At 40.8% G+C, this 17,794-nt stretch overlaps 1 protein-coding gene across 1 annotated transcript in view; it reads right to left on the reverse strand.

Annotated features, from left to right (window-relative positions):
* Positions 1-1,267: 1,267 nt before the first annotated feature.
* The window catches only part of LOC121425739 (TBC1 domain family member 14-like), a 53,313-nt gene continuing 36,786 nt past the window's right edge, over positions 1,268-17,794 (reverse strand). Inside the window, exons 8-12 of the mRNA XM_041621920.1 lie at positions 10,681-10,752; positions 9,978-10,106; positions 7,924-8,033; positions 7,161-7,264; positions 1,268-5,331 (exon numbers count right to left, since the gene is read on the reverse strand). Of these exons, the coding sequence (XP_041477854.1) occupies positions 5,132-5,331; positions 7,161-7,264; positions 7,924-8,033; positions 9,978-10,106; positions 10,681-10,752 (615 nt within the window). The 3' untranslated portion in view covers positions 1,268-5,131. The remainder of the gene's footprint in view (positions 5,332-7,160; positions 7,265-7,923; positions 8,034-9,977; positions 10,107-10,680; positions 10,753-17,794) is intronic.

Genomic DNA, 17,794 nt, shown 5'->3' on the forward strand with positions numbered 1-17,794 from the left:
ATCAACCCTCCCTTCAACATCTGTTATTTTTCAAATTTAGCTGCCCAACTTATAAACACAGAATCCTTACAACTGGAATAATATTGATACAAAATATTCTTTATTTTTTATTACACATGCATATCAATTCAGAATCAAAAACATGAAAATCATACACACCTTTATCCAACTTGATTTTACCTTTTGGAATAGTTTAGTACTATGTGCCAACACTTGGTGTTGATCTCTCAATTAAACAAAAAAAAAAAGATAAAATAAAAAAATTGTCATAGAATATGAAACAAGTCCACGATTATTCCACACAATCTGTTTCCATGCTTAATGATCTTGAAAAATAATGATTTAGCATTGTCAATATATAGGCAGTTTAACACAGGAAAAATTACCTATAAAAGGTACTACACATCAGAATTACCTAGTACATTGAACATAACAAATTGTGCTTCATCAATTTCTCAAAGGGGATCATATATGTTCTCTTTATGTTTTGATGATATCATCATTCTAAATAGGAGCAAAGGAAACTATAACATGGGAGGAACATCTCAATATAAGATTCAAAATTATAGCTAATAATTCTGAGTTACAAGAACATAAATATCAACAAAGAATGAGAGAAATATACATTTGTTTGTGTTTTCTCTTTCTTATGTTGACTAATTTTTTAATGTCTGCACTAGGATATCAAGTACAATTTTGATAAACATGAATCATAGGTTTACTAAGTTCAAGTGCAATAAACTAAAATAAACATAGTTCTAGTACATTTCCATTAAATCACTATATCTAATATATTTCATATCTCGTCAGGATTTCCAAATCATATTTCAAGTCTGATTCAAAATGTAGGCTATATATTTTAATCTAATACATATATTTCATATCTTAAAATATCAGAACTGCCAGTGAAAGAAATGTTCTTTGACAGAAGATAAAATGGATAAGAAATAAGAATATTAAGGGGCAGAATAGGAGAGAGAGAGGGAGACAAAGGGAAACAAACACACAGCTAGGAATGGAGAGACAAACACATACGGACAGAGAGAGAGAGAGAGAGAGAGAGAGGGGGGGTAGAGAGAAATGATATGAGAGGGAGCGAGAGAGAGGGGGGTTAGGGAGAAATGATATGAGAGAAAGAGAGAGAGATAATAGAGGTGTGAGAGGAGAGGATGGGTGAGATGCAGGATACCATTTTAAAAAGAAATAATACAAACAATAACATCACACCAGCATTAGAATTTCATATATCAATATTTTAACATACATATATTAAATCACATCTTATATATGTCACTTGTATTAATCTCCATCATTTACATATATATAGATACAAGTACATTATATGCAAAGAGTATAAACAGTTTACACGTTATTGCATCCATAGTAAATATCATGCTACCACAAATCCTTAAAAAAGTGTGAGGAAAAGAAAATACTTGATTTAGTTTTTCACTTCGTTGTCGAGAACTCTCAACCATTTATCCTTATCTCGTTGGCAGCACATCTACAAATATCACTTTAAAAAGATCACTTTCTCACAAAATATCAAAATTACATTTCATATTGTTAACATACACAATATCGGCTCAATATACATAGTTATATCTATCTTTATATATTTTTTTGTTTTATTTATTTCTTTTTTTGGTTGACTACTGGGGTAAAGGAAAAGTAATATTGGGGAAAAATAAAGTTGCATATAATATGATAACTCTGGGGAGGCATTATAAAAAACTTACTTGCAATTGATAACAAATAAATTGCAAATAATACAAAAGGTTACAGACTAACTGGAAATTCGACAGAACGGTAAATGGGCTTATTGGCAAATTAGACCAATGGTCGGATTATGATGAGACCATGTTGGATTAGACAAAATGGAAAGTAGACCAAGCAGGTGTAGACCAAATGGCAATTTGCTATTAGAAATTATTATTCACATCTGGGACTAAACCTATAACACAACTTTCCAATAGGCATTACCAGGCCTTGAGCCCGGAGTCTGCGCATCAGATCGTGGAGCAGGGCTTGCACCCAAGCTACTTTTCGGACATGCATATTTTAAAATCCAAAATACAGTTTATGTATATAACCATCCATTAAATATACAACGAAGGAATGACATAAAGATAACCAAAATGAAAAATGAATATAAAGAGTTGTAGAATAACCAGAATATAGAAAATAATAGCATACATTGAGTACGAACATTAAACATTTGACTCATGCTTTGTACAATACAACATAGCATTCATAGTCGACAGTCCATAAAAGTATTAAGTCCATTAAATAAACATGAAAAATTAAAAAATGCCGAACTTTGGCAAAAGGAAGCAAGTGAAACATCAGTCAAATAGTCAAATCTGAGGTAATGTTGTTTCTGAAACACCCTTAGTATGTTGCATGTTCAGGCAAAATTTGGAGAAGAAATTATCATTCTGCGGAAAGATATTGAAGAAAATATGCTGTTCAATTGCATTGACACCTACATTGCTCATTTACAAGAAATTATTTTTGTAACTCGCTTCCTTTTGCCAAAGTATGGCAGAATATATTTGGAGGACTTTAATCATGGGCAATAAAAGATAAAAACCTTCATGGTACACTTGTATTTTGAAATCTATGAAAATACTATCATTCCAAGGGGATTGGGACATAAAGGAAAACATGAAAAGAACAAAATAGTGCCATCTTATGGTGGTTAAAGGGTAATTTTCAATCATTTAATGCAGGAATACTTTAATATTGAAATGATACCATGAGAACACATTCAATGCCTACCACCTTAACACTACAACCTTATTGGGCTTAGATTTTTTCAATGACAAATTATTCTGATATGCAATCAAGGGATACTTGAGTTGATCTGTTGTCCCACGAGGTGGCAAACTGAGAGAGACAACAGATCAACTTCTATAGCGATTCTCTACTAGTATGATGATCAACATCTTCCGTAAGGGATACATAACTTTCACAATCCAAGATTCACAATAATGAAAATACATAAATCAGACTTTCATATTCAAATAGGGATGACAAATATTTGTTCTAAAAATAAACAGAGCATAATCAATCATATTCCTTATAATTACTTATAAACTTTTTAAAATTAATTTCATAAACAGTGAGTAAAACTGCAAAATGGACAAATTCTCTGATCTGCAGTCATTTTGTAGCCGTTTCATGTACTAAACCTTTTAAAAGTAAGCTATTTAAATATCTTTTCAATTGTCAGTTACTTATACTAATTAATTGAGGAATATATAGTAAGTATATTTTACTCTAATATTAGCTAATTGTCAAACTATTATTTTCTTGTATTAAGGCAAGTTCAAGTTAGAGGCCTATGCATCAGAGATTCTATATCTCAGGAATCCCACTAAAAGAGTCATGAATTTGGAAACACCGGTATGCCTTTGTAATAATATATCAATGAAATATATTTTTACACTTTTCTCTTATACAAATCAGTCTATAATCTAAACAAATTTGTCACATAAATCTTACCATTTCAGGTCATCATTGGTAGCAAAATACTCATGAAAGTATCATGAAACAGAATAAACAAACTTTTTCAGAGAGAGAAAGAATGTGTGCTATGCAGAGCTTGATAGAGGTCAGAGTATATATAGGCATTAATTCAATGATGTCCTAGAATCATGCATTTAGGGTGAAAAGAGACAGAATAAATATTCCATCCATGGTGCAGTGATAACCTCAATTTCCCTGATCAAAAAGGCATGAAGCTGAGGGGAAGCCAGCTAGCAGTGCTCTGTGGATGCAACTTTAATAGTTTTTTTTTCCAGTTCTCCCCCAAGAATGCTGATAATGGATCCAATTTCATAACAGTTCTTTCCAGTCATTCTCATAATTTGGGGGTTAGCAAATTACAATCTACTCTCCCATAAAAGTTAGTGATATGCTTTCAAGTGATGCTAGTCATAGCATTTTTATTAATGGGTTTGATGTGCAAAAAAACATTTGAATAATCAAAGTATTTGAATCATGAAATATATTTTTATTCATATCTTTCTTTTTCAATCATGTCATTTGCCTTTAGTAATCAATTCAACATGATCTCAGACCAAGCCTGCAGTGCAAGTATTGAATGCGACACAGAACCCAGAGAAATTTCATTGCACTCATGCCAAAACTGAGAAAAATTGTTCAACGTGCTTTACTGTTTTTGGTCCAATCTAAATTGAATGCCGCTATTTAACCTTTATTCTGCCCCAAATTGACAAAAGAAAGCAAGAAAGCTAGAAAAGAGCAAAATGTGTCTGTGCTGTACACAGCATTAGCATGATGGTTTAAAACCAGTCGTATCTCTTAGCAGGTAAACAATTTTAGGATTTACAAAATACACTGACCTATATATATATATTGTATTCTATTGAGGTATTGCTTACTAAATTATATATGCTGAAACAGTGAAACCTACATGACTGTGCATCAGAAACAGCTCTTAACCCTTTCTTTCTAAATATTGCCAGCTTTGAGTAAATCATACATTCTATGTGAGTTTTCGGTCATTGAGGCATTAAGGTACAGGGGACTGTATCTTGTCTCTGATTTTCATTGACAAATTTGCTCTGAGTCAATCAGATGCAAGGATTTCAGTAGCTTATAACAAATAGTGAAAATCACTGACCGATTTTCATGAAATGCTCAACTGGAAACAAATGTAGAATTTTTTATCTTTTCTGTATAATATAGAAACATCATAATCTACTGCCATAGAAATGCCCACAAATAGTTCAGTCAGAACCTATTGGATGTCTGTGATCTTGAACATCTGATATTTTGATGAAGCGAGTACTGAAGCCTCTGAAATACTCCATTATCGAGGAGATTGGTAGAGCCATTAGGAATAGCATCTATGGAATACTATGTAGCCTAAGGGTGGGAATGAAGCCAGCTTCCAAATCTGTCCAGAGTTTTGATAGAAACTACTTAACAAGTTTCTATCTCTGAATTACACAGTAGATTATGAGTGGGGTGAAGCCAGTTTCTTCACAAGGTCTAGGAGACCCTGAGACTGGCATTCTTGAAATATACTCTGTCCAGTCCCAGACATGAAAACACGGGATTGAACCTGACCTGTTGCACAGTCCCGACAGCAACTTTTTCACTAGCTTCCAGACTGATTGGCAAGGTTGGACGACAAGTGCTGCATGAGGATCTGGCCAAACTTCTTCTGGTGCATGTCGATGCTGCCGATGTGCTTGAAGAGCTTGTCGCTGTCTATGGTGACAGGGATGTTGGTGAGGAACTGTGCAGCCTGGATGAAGTCCATGTTGAGCAGGACCTCCTCATAGAGGGATAGGATACCTGACATGTCAAAGACACAATCATTATGGAGTTAGTAATCATCATCATCAAGAAGTACATTTAAGAAGTAATGACACTTTCACACTATGAGATTTTTACCAGGTGTATCAAACCAAGAACTGAATCATAATGAGTTATACTACAGTCATACCAAAGAAACATATTCAAAACCAACAGATGGTATGCCATTAAAAATAATGTCATAGCTTTGGTCAGTCTGAAGACGGTTTTGCCGATAAAAGTAATAATAATATTAACGGTATATTTACCCAGGATAGCCACTTCAGTTCTGAAAACTGTTCTCCCAAAGAGCCCTGCTACTATTATTACCCCCGCTATTAAGCTAGGCTACCTATTCAGGTGCACACAGCTTTTTGAGGAATTACTTCCTGCCGGTACCCATTTACCTCACTTGGGTGGAATGCAGCACACTGTGGATGAATTCCTTGTTGCAGGAAAATACGCTATGGCTGGGAATCAAACCCATGACCCAGGTATCTTGGTAATGTGAAAGCAAACTACGCGTAATTTCCCCGAAAGAAAATGCCCGCTAAATAGTAGGTACTTGGCGAAACTACGAGAACTTTTGCAGGGATTTTTCCAAGGTCGCAGGTATTATGGCAATGTGAAAGCAATTTACGGGAACTTTTGGCCTAGCATGTTGGGTGGCATGCTGAGCTAGTCATTTTGAATCTTGCACCTTGCTTGCTTATCAGACCATACTGCGCATGTTTGTAACTTCAGGAACTTATCCCGAAGGGTATGTTTTAGGGCGATGTGAATGCAAGAATAATTAATGGGTATTTTTTAGCCTAAGAAATTTCTCGTAATTTAACGGGGATTCTTATGATCGAGGCGGTTTGAAACCACCTTATGTTTCATAGTCCACGATCAACATGGTTATCAGATAAGTCACGTAAGAACTCAGTAATAACCTTGGCACACTACAAGATTTTCAACAGGTGCCACCAGGGACACCCAATACAATTGCCCTTCTGAGGAAATATCAGTGCAAACATCTCTTTGAGAAAATCACTTGTTTCAATTGCAGAATGAAGTTTATCGAGCGATATCTTCTCATGATTTTGGCTTTTAAAAAGAAACTAGATCTATCACTGAAGGTGATTAATACACCCGCTGAACGCCAATACCATAGTAACAGTTTCCAACACATGGTAAAAATATGTCTTGCCTAGTATCACCTAAAGACCAATGTGTCAGCTAAACATCATGAGAGTTGGTTAAAAACAGATGAAGCAGTTCAAACTGCAATATTTTTGCTAAATTTTTTGACAAGTCATGTTATTACCATGACAACACGACTTCCAACAAATGAAAAAATATGCCATGCACATCTTTACCCCAACACCAATATGTGTGCCAAGTTTTATGAGAATTGGTTAATAACTGAGGAAGTAATTCGATGCGCAAGACTGTACACTGATTCCTAGTACATGTATATACCCCCTTCAAACTTTGTTTGGCAGGGGTATAATGAAACCACCCTCCTAAACATTCAACATTATCTAAATATAGATAAAAAGTAGAAATAAACAATTGAAATGTACATAAACCTGATCCAGTGACCACCTGTCTATAGAGAACAACAAAAGTTTGGTCTCTGTTGGTGATTTTCTCCATTCATAAAACATGTACTAAAGAAGCCTGTCCACACAGACCATCTGCTCATCACACCAATTTTATAAACAGTTATAATTGTACTGCAGGAACCTGTCCACAAAAACTCATAAGACCACTCTTCTATTCCCCTTCGAGTGATCATCATAGACAGGTCCGGCTGTACCCAATATATGATGGCAGACACTCACCTAAAGCCGTTCTGAAGAGCAGTTCTTCCCCATCTCTGAAGAACACATCCCAGACCCTACAGGCCACGTCCAGAGGTAACGACTTACTGTACAGAGTGTACATCCTACATGGTCAAACAATGATAACAATTGAATAATTCTTCAGCTATTCTCTTCATTTTTCCCACACATATATCTACTAAAGCTTCTACTCACTGAAAAGCACCATCTCATGGTCGAAATCAAACAGTGTGTGACTTCATACCCAATATGTACTTCACAGAAAGAGGACTGGATCTCTGTTTCATAGTAGATGGTCATTTGAAAGAAATTTTGAAAACTTCATTTTTTCCCCTGAAAATTGTCACAAAATTCTCCAAAAGTGTTGACATAATTCTTCAATTTCCCTTGAAAATCTTTTAAATTCTTTGTAATCTTTGAAGCTTTTTTTCTAAAAACCTTCACCAATATTCAAAATTTTCTGTTACTTTTACAATCAACTTCTTGTGAGGGTGACCTTCAAATTTAAGCAAATGTACCAGTCAATGATGTGGAGATGTGGTCAAACTTAAGCTAATCATTACATACTCTAAATTGGCAATGCATTGAAAACAATAAGATCACTGTTTAAAAAAAACAAATTGGCAACACTCTATTGCCATTTTAGTATCATCATACAACTTGACTGATGGTATTATCCATATTCATTATCTTAGTGCATATTATAAAAATAGAATATTAATGACTGTTCAAAGTTGAAGAGTGAAGGCAGATTAAATCATACCAGTCAATGATGTATAGGTCTGGTGAGATGCCAAGTTCATCAAAGTGAGCAAAGAGACGAGGGAGATTGTCTTGAAAATACTCCTCAAAGGCATTGAAGTAGGATTGCATCTGTGGGAAAAAGGAAAAAAAATGATGGATCAATTAATAATATTAATAATAATTCTTATTCGTTCATGGAAGCAATTCAGCTGTTTTCCATTTGGCCCCAAAATTTTCATAATGCAAAATGTATAACCCTTGTCATACATCCAAGTACTATAATGAGGTAGAAGGTCAAATTTGATAAGCCTTTAGTTGGACTCTGTTGATGATTGAACCCAAGACCTTACGCTTATGAGCCGGGCGCTCTACCACTCAGTCACCATAAGAAGTTTGTGATTTCATTGTCTTTTCTATTTCTTTGTTCTGTGCATTTTTGTATTTTTTTCTATTTTCAATCATGTGGCCAACCATAAAATAATGATTTTACAGCGTGGCTCACAGCTTTGCAGTTTAAATTGCATATTAATGCAATACGCAGCCTGACGCAGCAAAAAATATTACGTTGCAATCACACTTTCGCGTACAAGCTCGTCGCAGCTCATACAGAGTTGCACACAGTCAAGAGAGGTGATGCGAGCTAAAGCACGGTAGTCAAGGAAAATCAAACAGAAACGCTGCGTTAATGCAAGCACAAACTGCTCGCTATTGCTCGTTGCGTGTACCCGCAAATCCTTACTAGAATTTGCTCGTCACCACTCGCCTCTGTATGGATTTTGGTTGTGTTCAGTGGCAGATGTTTAAAAAAAATGTCAAACATCCGAGGTAGAATGCAAGGATTCTGCACTAGTTTGCATATTGAACTTGCATAAGCTTGTTCTGTTGTGTTGCCTCTGAATGCTCTCTGCATTCGGGCAATACGTAGCAGGAAACGAAAAGGTGTGAGCCAGACTGAGCAGAATCCAAAATCTGTGAAAACAGTCAACCCATTCATAAGAAGCAAAATACTTATCATTAAGAGTTGAAATTACAGGTTTCTTTTATTTCATTTATTGATGAAAATCTCACAGGTTTGAATTATAGAAATCTGTAACTTCTTTGCAAAGACACTATAAAAATGTCAACAGTTAAACAGAACAAGTGGAATGCCTCTGGCGGTCTTACCTGCATCACGCGATTCAATATAGCAGCAGTGCTGACTTTGAAAACTACTATAACTCGCACAAGATGTTCAGTGATACTTGGTTACTCTTATGTCCACGTTTTATGAACAAGACCAATAAACTTACAGAGATATGATGGTAATTCAACAAATGCCCCCAACGTGGCCAAAGTTCCTTGACCTTACATGAAATTGGACCTTGATCATGTGACCTGAAACTCGCACAGGATGGTCAATTACTCTTATGTCCAAGTTTCATGAGTCAGATCCATAAACTTTCAAAGTTATGATGGTAATTCAACAGATACACCCACTATGGCCAAAGTTCATTGACCTTGGTCATGTGACCTAAAATGTGCACAGGATGTTCAGTGATACTTGATTACTATCATGTCCAAGTTTCATGAATCAAATCCACAAAATTTCAAAGTTATGATGGTAATTCAACAGATACCCCCAACTCAGCCAAAGTTCATTGACCCTAAAATGACCTTTGACCTTGGTCATGTGACGTGAAACTCATGCAGGATATTCAGTGATACTTGATTAACCTTATGTCCAAGTTTCATGAACTAGGTCCATACATTTTCTAAGTTATGATGACATTTCAAAAACTTTAAGATTTTGATGTTGATTCCCCAACATGGTCTAAGTTAATTGACCCTAAATGACTTTTGACCTTGGTCATGTGACATAAGACTCAGGCAGGATATTCAGTAATACTTGATTAACCTTATGGCCAAGTATCATGAGCTAGGTCCATATACTTTCTAAGTTATGCTGTCATTTCAAAAACTTAACCTTAGATTAAGATTTGATGTCGACGCCGCCGCCATCGGAAAAGCGGCGTCTGTAGTCTCACTCTGCTATACAGGTGAGACAAAAACTAGAAGGAACGGTAAAAAACTTACAACTTGTTGATCAAGCCTAAAGAAAGCTAGCTGGCAAGACTTGTTGAGTAGGTTGGCGAAGCAAATGAAAGCGTCAGCTACGTCAAGATACAGCAGAAACACAGCTGCTATGAATGACATCCCTTGCACCTATCAATTAGATTTAAAATTACAGTGAACAAAAATGAAAACAACTATAATGAATTCAATTTTCGAATTGATTTCCTCTTCTGAAAAGTATACTTTATTATTTCCTTATACTCTGCAAGTATCTGATTACCTGCAATAACTGTCTAAAGTGTTTAAAGGCTACAAAGCAAATGAAAGCGCCAGCCATATTCCTACAGAAATACAGCTGATAAGAGTGACCTCCTTTTCAATTATCAAATTAGAATTAGTGAAAATAACGATAGGAATGAAATAAAATTGATTTCCTCTTATGAAAAGTATCATATATTATTTCCTGATATCTGATTTCTTGTGGTTACTGGTTGCTTTGCTTTCCTTATTGGGCTTATAACATCATCATACTGCTAATTGAAGACTTGCGATCAATCAAACTTCTTATTCTAATACTTATTCTCAACCCCAAATAAGAACATTCTATTTGATTATATTATATGAAAATATGCAAAATGATGCTCCTTCCAAAATCAGGCCATATATCAGTTGCAAGGTGTGTGGTGACCTGAAATCTCAGTCTTTCCCCCGAGGTTTAACTTACATATCCCACATCTGGTCTGTAGCATGCATAAGCTCCTAACACACCATGAAGTAGATCGAAGTAAGGACCTCCCTACATTCAAGAAAAGTGAGAAATGCATTACTCGTAACAAAAGATGAAAATTACAAAAATGTACATATTCCTATTGAAGGTTTCCATGACAAAGAATGATTCACTGAAGAGGCTTGGACACACCGGGGGGCCCATTACACGAAGCTTAGCACTCATTTTTTTCTTATATGAATGATTGCAATGACAATGTACAATCAATCGTGAAAAGCAAGCATACAGTCAATCACTAACCTTTGGGTTATGTGGGCATAATGTATGTTTGGTAGTTTTTGATCCGTAAAGCCTCTGCATTCAGAAAAGTTTATCAAAATATCAAATTCTTATACTTTTATTGCCTATTCATTTGTATTTAAAGGTAAATGCCAGTTGTGGTAACGATATCAAAATGAGTTCGTACAGAATCCAATGAAATGGCCACCCAAAGTGTCTGTTTGAATAAATACAACATATGTGCCAAAGGATTCTGGAAGAAATTATGAAAATACTTACCTGATTTTCTTATTTACGAGATAACTCATACATCTACTTGATTTGCTAGTTCAGCCCTCTGGACTGCCATACCCGAATAGAACTCCCAAGGATTTAAAAAGCGCGAGCGCGCCCTCTCCCGTTCAGGCTTACTACCCATGATCACCGCGCAATTAGCGTCCATCTTCCTCACCTTTCGCAAGCCCATACGTTGAAACATGTTGCTACGCAAGGCGGAGGGTCGGTGGGAGGGTATCAAGTAGATGTATGAGTTATCTCGTAAATAAGAAAATCAGGTAAGTATTTTCATAATTTACTTCAATAACTCCATACATCTACTTGATTTGCTAGACCAGCACAGACTCAAACCGTAGGGAGGCATGTTTTCAATTGTAAGCCTAAGAAAATTTAAAAGAAAAAACAAAAACAACGAAATTTAGGGAGAGGGGGAAAAAGCCGCAGCTGCTTTAAGCGCCGAAGCAGCAAATCTCGCCTCGCTGGACGGAATGTCCTTCAAGTAGAAAGAAGTGAAGGAGTTAGTTGAGCGCCAAAAGGCGGCCCTCAAAAATGTCCTCGAGAGGAATGCCCTGTATACTCAGGAATACTAAGTATCATGGGCCCTCGGCCTAGTGTCAGGAGAACAACATCACCTGCTGACTAGAGCGTAAGAATTGAAATTTGTTGAAAATTTCAACAAGAATCGTGATCGGAAAACTGAAGCTTTTAAGGCTCAGTAAGTGATCAATCGACCAATCTGAGAAGGCGAGATATCTCAGAATTAAGCCTCCGCGTGGGAGAAAGCGCCCAGAATTCGATATCTGTCTCAAATGCGTGAGGGCAGAAATCTGCAGAATTCTGATAGAGAGCTGTGGTAAAAAGTTACTAGCGGTCCGAAGGGGACTAGGAACGACGGAGAGTAGGGATTTAGGAAGAAAACCACTCGTAAGGCAGACAAGGGTCGAGAAAGCGACTGAGTGCCATCCCGTTAATAAGGAATGCCGCGGACATGTTGCCTATGTAGAATAGAGCAGTCTGGTCAAAACAGCTCAACCGGGCGTGTCAGGGATACAGCGCGGTACACATCACGACAAAAGTGTGTTAGACCGAGTGATCGAGAGAGAACTCAGGATCCCCTTTCTCCCATACTGATTGAAGCACCCATCTGAGGGTGCAGTGCCCGCGGTGGAAGAGGTGGCTTGGCTCAAGCCACCATCGCCGAGAGAGCCCGTGAGGCTAGGCTGCGATGGCTGTCCGCTGGGCGGGGGAATCCCTAGCAGCAGCAAGTGTACGCCAGAGGGAGCTGGCGAAAAAAATCTGTCACGATATTACGTGTAAACGACCATCAAGAGATGCTCTAAACGAACAGACATCGCCAGATATGATACCTCAACCGTTACATTCCCAACGGAATCGAATGAGGTAGCAACGGCCCTGTCCTATCAAGTTAGGGACGGAAACTGGCTAAGAGTGTCGAAGTCCTCGCTTGAAGAAACAAGCGAAGGAGACTTGAGGAAGTAATCACAAAATTTCCATCAGTCTGCGGTGAGAACCAGTTGTTTATGAAAACAGTCACAAGGCCTGTTTCTCAGGTGATCGTAAGAGCGAGCACCGCCGGCGCCGGTTGCGGCAGCGTGGAACAGTCCGATATCGGTAAGATAAGGAGCTCCAAAAAGCTGCGGGGGGCGGCAAAAATGACGCCCTAAGCAGCGGGGGATGAGAATCTAAATTTCTAAAAGAACTCCAGTGAAGTAAATCACTTACATGGAGAGGCTCATCCACAGTCGGCCCGAGAGAAGGCGGGTCGTAGTGATCGTGGTTAGGAAGGCATAAGCATACATCCATCCACTGTTACATCATCCTCGGTCGTGCGGTGACCCTGGCCACATGCCTTGCATGGAAGGAGGATGAAAGCAGCATGCGGGGCGACTCGAGTGTGCCGTGAAAAAATTTCTAAGAAAGAAGCCGATTCGACTAACGGGCACGGTAAAGACATCCACCGTAGACCACTCCGCACAAGGAGGGAGCGGCGGAGACGCCCGCAAGATTGACCCACATAGAGGGCAGTCTATAAGATAGACAGTTAGAGCTCGACCGATGGTCTGGCGGTGTACAGTTTGGTGTGAACTCGCCGACCCGGTACGGTGGGTGTGCCCAGAAAGTAGGCATAGAATGCCGACAGAGAATCCTGGGGCTTTAAACAAGTTTGAACGCGCGTACATAGCCAACAATCTCATGAGATGTACGGCGGTTACTTTCCTCCGAGATGATGTTTACCCAACCGGGAAAGACTCGGGGAACAGCTGTGGATGTCAACAGGAGGGATATCTAGCATATGAAAAGCTGATTCCTTCCACGTATTCGGTGCGGGTGCTGCCGGCGGTGTCCGGGGGGACGACCGGTGATGGCAGCTCGGGCAGGGTTCGTACGAGCCGCCCGAATACGAGACAAATAGGTTAACATAACCATAATGCACCGGGTGGTGAAGGCATAGCGATTATTAAGCACAGGAGAACTTTTAATCGCCGTGACATTCAGATCCGCTATACATACTCATAAGCTCGGAGAGCTATGAGATAGTGAGACATACCGCTGAGCGGTGATGGTGCTCATATCAGAGTCGCCCTCTCTTCAGCGGCGATCGCTGGAGAACGGGTGTCTGTACTAGCCCTGACTCTGGCGTTGCAAGGGTAGGAGCTAAGTAAGACAGGGCACCCTTACTTTCGAATAGAAAGTGAGGTTCAGGCCAGAAAAGCGACGGTCCCGTCGCCTGGGCGGACGGTCCGCGGACGTGATAGGTTGTCCTCTCAAAGCAGCCAAACATTCTCACGAGAGAAGTGCGGCATGCGGTATGTAAGAGATTCATACCTCCAATCTACGGGCCCGCTTAGGGGGAAGAATGGAGAGAGTTACCGCTGAAGGAGTCGTCGCCGTATGTGAGCTTGACGTAGAGGGCGAATTCGGGAGTACCTGCATAATAATCGCCCCCCCCCTGCCTCTGCCTTCTCGCTAGCCTCGAGAGGCTTGAAAATTTCGAGACGGCGGCGCCGGAGCCTGGCGCTTCCGGGCAGCAGCAGAGCGGGGGTGGGTTTACACCCACGGAGCTGGCGGCTTCCTCGTCGTAGGAGCCGCCTCGTCTAGAGCGACCCCGTCACTCTCCGAGACCCCCAATTCGGCCGATTGAGCTCGGAGCGCCTGAAGAGGCGGGGCGAGAAAATATGGACTCCCTTGCTTCATCAATACCCCCGCTCGGAGGGTAGATGTGAGGTAGATACTTGTCAAGCAGCGCCTGAGCGCTTACTGAAAAGTCGACCGCGGGATAGGGGTTGTCCTCGTAAAGGGAGTCTCGCTCTATGGACTGAACCGGGGGGTTGTCCAGTAAGCGCCGGGGTGGCCCCGCGTGTCGGCTGGGACACGTGCTCTGAGATCGACGAAAATGCTGGAAAGCACACGCGATCTTGGGGCACCCGGTTAGTCGGTGCACTGGCTGGCGATTTAACAGAATCGCTCGAGGATTTCCCGGGTGTCTGGTGGTTATTGCCCACTTGTCTCGCTTGATGCTCAGGGGCATCAGCGGGGTGAGTAGACGTCGTCGAGGGTGGGGTGAACCCGCACTACTCGAAAGCAGAATGGAGCAGCATGAATAGCTGTAACATCTGACCACCGACACAAGGGTCTGAAGGAGGGACGCCCATGGCAACAGGGCTGGCCGACCTCACCTTCGACCTCTTCTTCTTCGCGGCCTCCGCCGGTGTGGCCGGGGCAGAAGAAGGCACAAGAGGCACGGGTGATTTCTTACGATTTGCCGCCCCTGGCAGGGCGGCCGTCAACAACGAAACTTCACCCGAATCTGACGGGGTCAGATTGTGGTCACAGTCTGATGTGTGACGCCTCTCGCGGTAGCAGAATGTAGCAGCATGAATAGCTGTAACATCTGACCACCGACACAAGGGTCTGAAGGAGGAACGCCCATGGCAGCAGGGCTGGCCAACCTCTCCTTCGACCTCTTCTTCTTCTTCTCTTTCTGCGGGCTCCGCCGGCGTGGCCGGGGCAGAAGAAGGCATGAGAGGCACGGGTGATTTCTTACGATTTGCCGCCCCTGGCAGGGCGGCCGCCGACAATGAAACTTCACCCGAATCTGACGGGGTCAGATTGTGGTCACAGCCTGATGTGTGACGCCTCTCGCGGTAGCAGAATATAGCAGCATAACATGTATGACTGTAACATCTGGCCACCGATAAGAGGGTCTGAAGGAGGAATGCCCATGGCAACAGGGCTGGCCGACCTCTCCTTCGACCTCTTCTTCTTATTTTGCGGGCTCCGCCGGCGTGGCCGGAGCAGAAGAAGGCACAAGAGGCACGGGTGATCTCTTACGATTTGCCGCCCCTGGCAGGGCGGCCGCCAACAACGAAACTTCACCCGAATCTGACGGGGTCAGATTGTGGTCACGATCAGATTGTGGTTACAGTCTGTGTGACGCCTCTCGCGGTCAGGGGCTGGGCGATCTCTCCCGATGCTGTCAACGGAGGACGACTTATACGGCAGAGATCCTGACCTGTGCCGGGGGGAGAGAACCGCACTCTCCCTCCGGACTTCTGGTGACCCGGTAGCCGGTGGGTCGCATAGCCCTATGGGTGCTGCGGCGGCAGGACCTAGTTTAGGCTTGGAAGCCTTGGCTACCACTTTTTCCTTTGTCCGAGACCGTGGCACCACAGTCTCGGCCTTCCTTCTCTTAGCATCCGACCGCAAATTCGGAATGCTGATCGACGCACCCTCATACTCACCGCCGCTGGGCGCTCACCGCGGCGTCCCTCCTGCTCGCCTGGAGGCGGCCGACTTCTGTAACTTGCAATCGGGGCGGTCCCCGTGGAGGGCACCAGGTCCTCTGGGGCTGTGTTAGTCCCATTCAAAGATACCTCTCTCTACCCTGAAAAAGGAAAAACAAGAATTTTTCTTTTTCCTTTTTTTTTTACAAAGATCTCGCTTAGATTAAAAGTGGAGACCGGAGTGGTCTTTCCCTCCTCCTAAAAGGAGTTTGTTTGAGCAAACAGAACAAAACAAGAGGGGAGGGGTAGGGAGGAAGAAGAACCTAAGAATAGTTTAGGTATCTGCCTGTAAGAAAAAGGAGGTCGGAGACTTTGAAAAAAGAAACTCCTACAAGGTTCCCCTACTATATTCTCTTTTTTTGTGCCCGAAGGAAAAATTCGAAACAAAATGAATGCAAGTTCAGAAGAGAACGAAGTTTCCACCTGCGAAGAAACACAAAAACAAGCATTTCAGAGCAGGAAGAAAAGGGATTGAGAGACAAATAATTCCAGATAAGAGAAATTTTACGATAATTTCCAAGAGGAAAAAAAAAAAAAAAGTAACCTCCTGTGGAAAGGTAAAGAAATTCAGAACAGGAGGAAGGAGGAACGTCTCTAGTAACGATTCCAAGAGGAAGAACGACACAGTAAATCCTCAAAGGGAATCGTAGAGCCCGCCTGTCGAAATAAAAAAATATATAAGACTAGGAGGGAAGAGGGAATTGAACGAAGAAAACAATTCCGGGACAGGTCAAAAAAATTTCTAACAGGAAGGAGACCCCACCTGTAAAGAACAAAAATTTTTTTTTTTTTTTTTTTTTTTTGGGGGGGGGATTGAATAACCAAACAATCATCAGGTATAATTGCGTAAGCCGAATTAAACAATCCCCGAAGCGTCTGTGAATAAAATATTAATCAAGAATTTTATTCAGAACAGAAAGGAAAAGGAATTGAGCTTTAGGATGCGCCTGTGAATAAAATATCAATCAAGAAATTTATTCAGAACAGAAGGAAAAGGAACTGAGCTTTAAGATCCGCCTGTGAATAAAATATCAATCAAGAAATTTATTCAGAACAAAAGGAAAAAGGAATTGAGCTTTAAGATCCGCCTGTGAATAAAATATCAATTAAGAAATTTATTCAGAACAGAAAGGAAAGAGAATTGAAGAATTAATCAATCAATAATCAATCGAAAATCTTAATAAATCAATTCCAGAAAGCAAGGAAGGAACAGAGTTGAAGATCCCAACCTGCAAAAAGAAATAACAATAACACCCTCGACAACAAAGTGTAGAGGCTGTCTAGAATTTAATTAAAAAACGGCACCAAAAGCCACCACGCTTTGAACGTGAAGAACAATAACCATGACAGGTGGTGAGGGCTTGCTGCCACGTAGGCAGGCCAAGCCCGGTGCCTCGCGAACGCGCTAGCGATGCGGCGCGACGAGAACTCAAACGTTAGAAAAACAATTTAAGTGTCTCCAAAAACACGTCTAAAAAGTCACGCCAAGTGTAAATTCTGAACACAATCTTACACACAAATGGAAAGATTGAAATTAAAAGGGAGAATGCACCACAGATAAGCGAAAAAAATATACCAAAGCTCAAAAAGATTTGAGCTCTTAGGAGACTTATCTGAGCACGTCTTGACAGGTGGCTTGCCGAAAGCAAAAGAGGAAGATGGACGCTAATTGCGCGGTGATCATGGGTAGTAAGCCTGAACGGGAGAGGGCGCGCTCGCGCTTTTTAAATCCTTGGGAGTTCTATTCGGGT

This window comes from Lytechinus variegatus, chromosome 12 (genome assembly GCF_018143015.1).
Source record: "Lytechinus variegatus isolate NC3 chromosome 12, Lvar_3.0, whole genome shotgun sequence".
NCBI classification, from domain to species: domain Eukaryota; kingdom Metazoa; phylum Echinodermata; class Echinoidea; order Temnopleuroida; family Toxopneustidae; genus Lytechinus; species Lytechinus variegatus.